Source organism: Petaurus breviceps, unplaced genomic scaffold (assembly GCF_028583685.1).
Source record: "Petaurus breviceps papuanus isolate PSGF00001 unplaced genomic scaffold, PetGlider_PUasm1.0 38, whole genome shotgun sequence".
Classification (NCBI taxonomy): Eukaryota; Metazoa; Chordata; class Mammalia; order Diprotodontia; family Petauridae; genus Petaurus; species Petaurus breviceps.
The window spans coordinates 77794984-77804666 of record NW_027186304.1 but is presented as its reverse complement, the minus strand read 5'-3'; the positions used below and the strand labels follow the sequence as shown (position 1 = coordinate 77804666).

Here is a 9683-nt window from a genome sequence, read left to right as displayed (position 1 = left end):
TTACCCAACTGAGGGCTTCCTTGAAGTAACTTGAAATCTGATATGCCTTATGACTACTTTGAGTGAACTTAACCTAAGAAAATTCAAACTTTAAAATGGTACTTTTTTTTTTCTTTAAGGAAATTGAGAGCTTGCCTAGGATCTGAACCCAAAATGCTGAGTGCTGTTAACTACTCAGGTAATCAAAGTTGTGTATTTATTTGCCTGCATCTTCGTATAAATAAGGGTGAATCTTCAGGTATTTTTGTTGGCATAATGATGATTTTAAAAAAATGAAAGCCGTTTACCCAACTGAGGGCTTCCTTGAAGTAACTTGAAATCTGATGTGCCTCATGATTACTTTGAGTAAACTTAAGAACCTAAGAAAATTCAAACTTTAAAAATGGTACTTTTTTTTCTTTAAGGAAATTGAGAGCTTGCCTAGGATCTGAACCCAAAATGCTGAGTGCTATTAAACTACTCAGGTAATCAAAATTGTGTATTTATTTGCCTGCATCTTTGTATAACTAAGAATTTTTCAGTTCTGGAACAAATAAGGCTGAATCTTCAGGTATTTGTTGGCATAATGATGATTTAAAAAAAAATAAAAGCCGTTTACCCAACTGAGGGCTTCCTTGAAGTAACTTGAAATCTGATGTGTCATATGATTGCTTTGAGTAAACTGTTACCAATCCAAGAAAATTCTAAGTTTATAATGGTAATTTTTTTTTTCTTTAAGGAAATGATTGAAATCTTGCCCAGGATCTGAAGGAAAAATTCTGAATACCATTAAGCCTCTTGAGGTAAATTAAAGTTGTGTTGTGAGTTTTGCCTGCATATTCTCAGATACTCAGAATTTTCTTTTGTTGATAAAGAGTCCAGGGTTAGTAGTAGTTTAGATACTATAAGTCAATCCAGCAGGAATATTTTTCTTAATTTGAGACAATTTATACAGTAGCCAGAATATAAGAAGTTTCTACTACATACACAGAATTTGAGTTGGAAAGGACTTCAGTATCCAACCCATAGCTGACCACAAGGATCTCTAATGAAGGGGCCTACCTCAGGCTTGCCATTCTACTACTTTTAATCATTAGGAAGGTTTTTATGACATCAAGCCTTACTGAAGCAATATATAGATGATGCAGTATAGGAGTTTAAATCTTAGCTGGTGCTTGTGTGACATTAAGAAGTCACTTAACTTGTCTGAGCCTCATCTGTAAAATGAGGGCTGATTTCAGAATCTGCTAGGGGATTCACAAACTGTTATTTTCCATATATAAAAAGCTGAAATATCTTAACTAAAATGTGTTCTTTTTCTTCCCAGAGAATGGATGTTCAGATTTGCATACCTTGACAAGATTTCAAATTCTATTTTATTTCGGCAGGTAAGCCTCAAAGTAGCTGTGTGTTGGTGGAACTTTTTAAAATTTAAAAGATCTGTATTTGGAACTTGAGATTATGTATGTCATGCTCAGGGCAAAGTTGTCTTCAATATACTAGGCGCTTGATAAGTAGATGTTGCCACAGTTTGGTTTAGTGTATTTAAATCTTGCCTTGAAGACCTTGAGTAAGTTGATTTACCTGTCTTGTTTTCCCCATCTTTAAAATGGAAATAATACTTGTAAAATGGGATGTCTGCAGTACTTTGCAGACCTTTAAAGCACTATAAATGTGTACTAATTCATGCATATGGACTTAAATGACTGTTTTGACTAATTAAATGTAATAGAACTAAACCTGGGCTTGTTTTCACATTTATAAAATGAGGGTGTACTGGTCCATTTCAACTATAGACCTATGTGAATTTGTCATTGTAAAAAGAGTAGACAGCTTTACTGTATGTATGTATGCAGTGTGTTAAACTACTGGTGAAGCCATGATTTTATAATTAGCAGAAAAGACTAAAAGCTGTACTATTGAAGTGTTGACCAGGCCTTTTTATTCCAGCAAGAATTTCTGAAGCTTTGTGCCATTGAATAAATCCGGGATCTGAATCAGCACTTGATAATGTGGTGTACATTTCCATGAATTCATAAGGTAATTTTGAATGTGAGCCTTATGGCCTATAACAGAATCATTGATATTAAAATTGATATTTCAAAGAAGGAAATTTGCTGTTTACCCTACTGAATATTTTAATGACTTTCTAAATCTGAATCCCAACTGAAGCTTGAATAGTAACACCTGCTGCCTGCTCTGTCTCTTTAGTGTTCATCTAAACTCACTTGCCCAGATTTTTTTTTTAATAAGCTCATAAAACCTTTAATATCAGATGCAATACTTCACCAGTGTGAGTACAGATTTACTGATAGGTTGGTGTCATGTCTATAGTTATGATAGCAGTTTTTAGGTCCTTTTTCTTCATTTAAGAAGATTTTGTTGAACTTTGGAGTTCTATTTGATAGTAACTTGGGAAACAGTTCCTTTGAGATAGAGGCCTAAGAGGCCAGGGAGCAGATAGAAAGGAAGGTGAGGTAATAAATGGGGAGAGTGAAGGGAGCAGATTTGATACTGTGACCATCTTTAGGCAGCTCCTCATCACTTAATACCTGGACTGTTCCACTGCCTTTTCCCATTCAAACTCCCTTGGCTTTCATAAATAAGCCTGGCACCTTGCTCCCTTCCACATACTGGATTACAATCCAGCAAACACCTTCCTTCTTGGTGTTCCTCAAATAAGATAGATGCTCCATCATTTTCACTGACTGTTCTGTTATTGTATTGTCTGTCCCTGCTTTAACATAGTAATTTACATACATACTTCCTTTTAGTTTGAAATTACTCTGTAGAATCTTTATGACAAATTTTATTTTAACATTGAAAAAAATATTTCTCCAGAATTAATTGCCAATTTAATGTTTTCCTCCACAAACTTTTTCAGCTCTTTTAGATACATAGCAGCAGTGACGCAATGGAAAGCAGAAAACCAAGAAAGTAAAATTTCTACTTGAGTGGAGATGTGGGTTTGCCACCATGTTATCTTCGGTCAACTACACCATTGTTCTTCAGTAATTTGTCAGATTCTTCATGACTCCATGGACCAAAGCATGCTAGGTCCTTCTAATCCACTATCTGCCAAGGTCTGTCCAAAGTCTTGTTGCTTTCATGATACTATCCATGTCATCCTCTGCTGTCCCCTTCTCCTTATGTCACTCTACTCTTTCACTTTCAAAGGTTTAATTCTTAACTTTCTGCCTTCGGTGGTGTTGTCTGCATATCAGATAGTTGATCTCCCTGTGATCTTAATTCTGGATTTTGATTTGTTCATTCTGGCATTTTGCTTGATGTACTTGTGCATATAAGTTAATAAAGTGACAATATACATCCTTTTGTTGTACTCTCAACCAATCATTTGTTTCACGTTTGGTTCTGTTGCTTCTTAACCCACATACAGGTTCCTCAGAAGGGAAAATAAGATGGTACTCATATTTCTTTCAAGACTTGTCATATCCTATGATACACACAGTCAAAGGCTTTAGCTTTAGTGTAGTCAGTGAAGCAGTAGATGTTTTTCTGTTGGCAATTTGGTATCTGTCTGGTTCCTAAAAACTATACTGCCCAGAGAAAGAACTGATAGAATAATTTTAGATACATACAGCTATTTGTATCTAGCGGTAGCTGTCTCTAGGTGGAAGAGGAAATTTACAAAAAAGAAAATGGTGCAGCCATCTTACTGTACTGTTACAGAAATGCTTGTTTTGTTCTATAAAGTATTTTAAACATAACCTTGCTAACATGAGATGACTACAGTTGTTTGGCATTGCCCTTCAGGATTGGGATAGATAGATAGATATATATAAAGTAATCTTTACTAAGCCAGTGACCGCGGTTTGACAAATTTGCTACCATGTTGAGTGCACTTTTCTAGGATTTTAAATAGCTCAACTAGAGCCTTGTTAGTAGTGCTTTCCTTAAGGCCCACTTGATTTCATTCTTTCGGATGCCTAGTTCCAGATCACTAACCTTTCTCTTAGTATTTTTTTCTTGCTGCCTCCTGATACAAATCTGTCCATTGTTATTTAGGCACTCTACAAGATCTAATCCCATACATGTAGTCATCACCTTCACTTCATGTTCATAAGGAATATTAGCTAAGTCATGGCTATTGGCCAGTCATTTGTACAATTTTAGTGAATTTTTTCTTTTAAATAAGCAGCTCATAATCTGAGCCACACCCTGGTCCAACCAGGGTCTTGTTTAAACTGATTGTATAGAGCACCTTTAGTTGCAGTGTATACAATCTGATTTCTATATTGATCATTTGGTTTTGTCCATGTTGTCGTTTGGGTTGTGGAAAAGTATTTGGTATGATTAGCCAATTATCTTGACAAAACTTAGTCCCTGCCCTGCTTCTTTTGCACTCAAAGGCCAAACTTGCTGGTTACTCCAGCTATCTTTTGATTTCCTACTTTAACATTGCAGTCTTCTATGATGAGTATGACACTTTAAAAAAATTTTAGTTTACAACATTCAGTTTTACAAGCTTTTTAGTTCCAAATTATCCCTGTTTCCAAGACAGCATGTAAGATGATAAAGGCTCTTACATATACATCCACATTAGTATGGTATCTTTTTGCTGATATTTTTAGATGTAGATGTTAACAACTCATCTAATTTTGGCATCTTCTGCATTAGTAGTTAGAACAGATGACTTCTGAGGGATCCTTGCCCACAGTCTCATGTAATGACCATCTGTTAAACTATGCTGTAATTTGGGTTCAACACTTAAATCAGGACAATGGCATGAGTGTCGAGGCAGCTGCACAGCTATCACCATAGAGTCTGATTGTGCCTATGCAGTACCACAGCAGCTGCTATGAGTATGCTATGAATATTCTCATGTTTGAATCCAAGATATAACACAAAGACATTCAAATACCAGTGAGCCAGATCCATCAGTCTACACATTGCCCAAGCCAGTAGCACCAACACCCCAAGAGTTCTTTTTATGACAAAGTCTGTACACCAATGCAGAAAGCAAACATCCCAAGCCTCTCCAGGTCTCCCCACAAAAGTTCCCTCAGACAAAAATTCTTCCAGGCAAGCTACCTGCTGTGCCTGCTTTGACTCCCGGCTTGGTCTCACTTCTTGCTCTTCCTAAGATGGGCTCCGTGTGATCACATAGGCCTGTTAAGGGACAGGGAAGATCTTCAAATTCCATTAACGTTAGAGGTCTGTTGCCCAAAAATTGTTTACCTCACCATTTTATGCAGACTAAACCCTTTGCCTATAGAATACTCCTTAAGTTAGAATTGTTTCCTTTAAGGTTTTAATAAGTTGCAGCCTCATGGAAAACCTTTCCTGATCCTCTGAGGTGTTAGTGGCCTTAATGTGTGCTTGTCTACCTAATAGTTTTCATTGTAGACAGGTATTTGTTGTATGTCTATATCCCCAATGTTTTGCAAATAGTAGGTACCTTCTAAATGTGTTTTGAACTGAGCATTTGCTCATTTGACTCTTCATGAAACATTCCTATATGGACATTTGTTTTCTTCTGTCACCTTTATGTTTTGACAGCCTCTTTTTTTACCCCATAATGCTTTGTGTTATCTGGTTTAATTCCTTATTTTGCTTCAAGAATTTGAACTCTTGGGGTGGCTAGGCGGCGCAGTGAATAGAACACTGGTCAGGAGGACTTGAGTTCAAATTCATCCTCAAACACTTAGCTGTGTGACCTTGGGCAAGTCACTTAACCCCAATTGCCCTGCCTTGCCCCCTCCAAAAAAAGCAAAAAAAAAAAAGAATTTGAGCTCTATGAAAGAGAGGATGATAGATCAGGTTGTACTTAGGGAACCTAGTCACCATTTAATGGTTCAGTGGGAATTGACTTCTGAAGCAAGTTGAAAGTTGGGGACTACAAATCAAGATGATTTCATTTGTACCCAACTCATTACTTCTGCTCTTTCCTTTTCCCATATTAGCTGTAGCATGCCAAGTTTAACCTTCAATGAATGGTGCTTTTTTCAACTAAAGTCAACTTTGATATTCCCGTTTTCCGTAGAAGACTCCAGAATACTAAGTTTGCATATTATTTTATTCTATAGTCTGAGTACAGGGATTCAAGAAATAGTCGTTTCCTGAAGTTCCACAGTTGATTACTGAAAAAATGAAACCTTAAAGAGAATTATACAGAAGTAATCTTTTATTGAATAATCTGGAAATTAAATTTACAGAAGTTTACATAATGAAATACAAAATGCACATCAACAGACTACAAAAGGAATACATTTTTAACATTCATAACTTTACAAAGCTGGAGTAAGTGCTATCACATAAGATCAAACACAATTCTGAGTGACTGGTCTCATGTCATTTCAAGATCAGTGGTTGAGGTGAGAATTTAAGTTTGTTCTCAAACATAAAAGTCTGAATAGTTTTATATATTCCTGACCACAAATGAACAAGAATGGTATGGCATGTTCAGAATGCAGTCCAGTTTTGTTTTGTTTTTAAATCAGAGAATGGAGAGATACTAATAACTGCATGGAAAACCAGCCTTTGAAGCCAGGAAAGTCTTTCAAGAATTCTCTGCCAATGAAATCTCAGGTCAAGGATCCCAGAAAATAAGGAAAACACAAGGAAACCACAATTTGGCTTAATTTTTCTAAATGGACCCATAATTAGATTCTGAAGGTCAATTAGTTATTTGAAGACTCTTTTAGTAAATGTTTAAATTATACTTTCATCTATGCCCTAATGTTTTAAAATGACATTTTTGTCTTGACTGGTTCCTTTACAGATTGAATAATTTTTGAGACTTTGACTCTACCTAGAGAACTAAGATCTTAAAATTCTATAAATTTTTAAACTATGAATTTGTGCCCTGTCACCAATTTTGAAGATAAATTTGAAATTAATGTAAATATAAAGTTAAACCATTTCACTATTTAAGTGTTTCCATCTTGTGGCAGACACCCTAAATTACAACTTTTAAAACCCGATAACGTTTCACAGAACCAAACACTGCTTTGTGTTTTCATCCCTTTCATTCTCTGCTATGTCATCCTATCCAGAAATGTTTCTCTTGCAGGGTTACATGTGGCAACTTTGCTTATTCTCAGACTTGTCAATTTCATTTTCTTGTCATACCATGCCATCTTTTGGTCTCAGAACTAGGATTTGGTCAACTTTGCATTTTTTCAGGTTTGGAATGCAATTTTTACTTTGTTCCCAAAGTTGGACCTGTTACATCTTTTTTATGACACTTTATTATAACTGTAAACTGTAGTACTATTTATAGTTTTTCCCACAGTAAAAAAAATACTCCAAAAGCCAAAAATACTTGCACCAAACAAAACTATTCTTCACTTTTAGCAATAACTGATCCTGGTCCATATGCTGCAATAAATTCTTGAAGTTGTTGTTGGCACTGAATCAGATAAATATCCCTTTGCTCTAAATGCTCTTCTCCACAGAGTTCAAATGGAAATACTGCATTTGGAGCTATACAAAATACAGCAGCCCCTAAATGAAGAAAAGAAATGGTAGTATAAGATTTTCAAATTACAAAGATGTTCCTTAAATGTAAATTTGTTTAACTGTATACTCTTTTCAACTAAATTTAATTGTAGCTATATGATGAGAGTGGAGGGGGAGAGGGAGATTGGGTTATAAAATATATACTAAATGGCTTTGATTTTGAATAGATGATGCTAATAATCAGCCCATCTGTATTAGAAGCAGTTTGGTATAATGCACAGAAGCAGATTTCATTGGTTGAAGGGGTTTCATTACAGGGATTTCACTTACACCATTAAAATCAAAACCAAAAAAAATTTACTACTTGAAACTATAAAAAATGAATAGCTAAGGAAATTAAAGTGAAGTTTTACTTTCAGTTGAGGGAGGGACAACTTTTGGTGTAAATTAATCATGAGATAATATAGGATGGTCATCATGGGGGAGCAATATTCTTGCTCTGCTTTACCTCAGATGGTCAAACTAGGAGCAGTGGGTAGAAGTTGAAAAGGCTTGATGTAAGCATTTAACATAAGCCACAAAGATTTACAAATGACCACCACAGACACTACCTTTACACTACTTTATACTTTTATCAAAATGCTTCTCTTATAGAACTGAGAAATTTATGAGAATGAAATGCTTATCTACTCATAGTTCTATTTGGATTTTTCATTAGAAAAAGATAAGTTTAAATCATTTTAAGAATTAATATTGCAGCCACATAATTTAGAGCACACAAAGGGGTATAAGATGCCTACTCTGCACACAAAGCACACTTATTTCACTACCTTTGTCTAACTTGAACTGGGTTTGTAAAGGTGTTATATGCATTATTCAAAAATGCAGATGTTCTATTAAGCAAATTCACAGATTTGTAGCAACATATAACTTTGTTTATAATAAAGACTTTAGTGTCAGATAGTGATGATTTCTATAAGAAAGAAAAAAATTCATTAAAGTTCAAATTTTAATAAATCTTTATAAATTTATGGTTTTATTTTTTATATAATATTTAGCATGCATTTAAAAATTTATTCCCAGACTGCTGTCTGGGAAAACTTAAATATATAAAAGTATATCATTTTTAATAACTGATTACCATATTTTAGTGTCAGAGATGTTTCAAATAATAGAACTGCAATTAAGACATCTTCCTTAAGCACTTTATTCCTTAAACTCAGCCTAGCATGTGCTTCAGATAAAGAAACTCTAAAAGAAAAAAAAATAGTCAAGAGTCAAAGTACTTAACATTATAGGAATAAAAAATATTTTGACAGATTAAATCAGAATGCATAGGTATGGATGTTAGTGTCTTAAAAAAAGAAAATAGTTGAATCCCTTTTGCAGCTTTATTTTTAGCATTATTTCAAAAGCAATTCTAAAAATCTAAGTTATCAACAAACCAGTGAGATTTTAAATTATGTACAAGTGAATAAATGAAACCACACATCATGAACATAATTTGACAGTCACTTTGACTCCCCATAAGCTTTCTTTATTCATACCTACCGATTTTCTAATATTTTTTCTTTTTACATAGTTTTATCTAGTGCAATTTGGTTTTTTTTATTCTATGTTATTTCAGTCTTTCCAGATTTCTTTTTATTCTTCATCCTTATGAATTTTAATTACCCTATAGAACCCCATCATATTAATATATCATCATGTAGCTATTTAGTTGTCTTTTTCTTTAAAAAATTACAAATAATACTGCTATAAATATATTTGAACAGATAGCTCATTTTCCTTTTAACAATGTTCTCAGAGCTTATTTACAGCATTCGAATTCTTGAGTCAAAAGGTAGGGTTATCTTGTAAATCTACTAGATTGCTTTTAAGAAGATTCTCCCAGTTAGAAATTCCATTGGCAGTAAGTGTATCTATTTCTCCATGACTTCTACAGCATTGAGTTTTATCATTTTAAATTATTTTGCCAATTGGATGGCAAAACCTTTTTTTCCCTGTTTCTCTGAAGGGAATTTTCTGAAACAGACATCCTGATTATCTCTCACTAGCTTCCACTTCCCCGATTCTAATTTTTAAGAAATTATTTTCTTCAGTGAGCTTTTATACTTCTTTGTCCATTTGCCTGATTCTACTTCTTAAGGAGTTCTTTTTTTCAGTGAATTTTTGTACTTCTTTTCCCCTTTGGCCAATTGTATTTTTTTCTTTTTAAAATTAAATTTATTTAATATTTTATTTTCCCCCCAATTACACATAAAAACAATTTTGAACATTAA

General features: G+C 34.2%; 1 protein-coding gene and 1 long non-coding RNA gene across 2 annotated transcripts in view; one reads left to right on the top strand and one right to left on the bottom strand.

The window, feature by feature from the left end:
• The first annotated feature begins 32 nt into the window (after positions 1–32).
• On the top strand, positions 33–3309 carry LOC138170614 (uncharacterized). Its single transcript, XR_011170687.1, has 6 exons — positions 33–178; positions 405–464; positions 719–782; positions 1307–1367; positions 1930–2019; positions 2864–3309. It is a non-coding gene; the product is annotated as an uncharacterized lncRNA (long non-coding RNA).
• Positions 3310–7349: 4040 nt separating this feature from the next.
• MCMDC2 (minichromosome maintenance domain containing 2) overlaps positions 7350–9683 on the bottom strand; it is a 36571-nt gene continuing 34237 nt past the window's right edge. Inside the window, exon 13 of the mRNA XM_069100059.1 lies at positions 7350–8652. Coding sequence (XP_068956160.1) covers positions 8475–8652 — 178 coding nt within the window. The 3' untranslated portion in view covers positions 7350–8474. The remainder of the gene's footprint in view (positions 8653–9683) is intronic.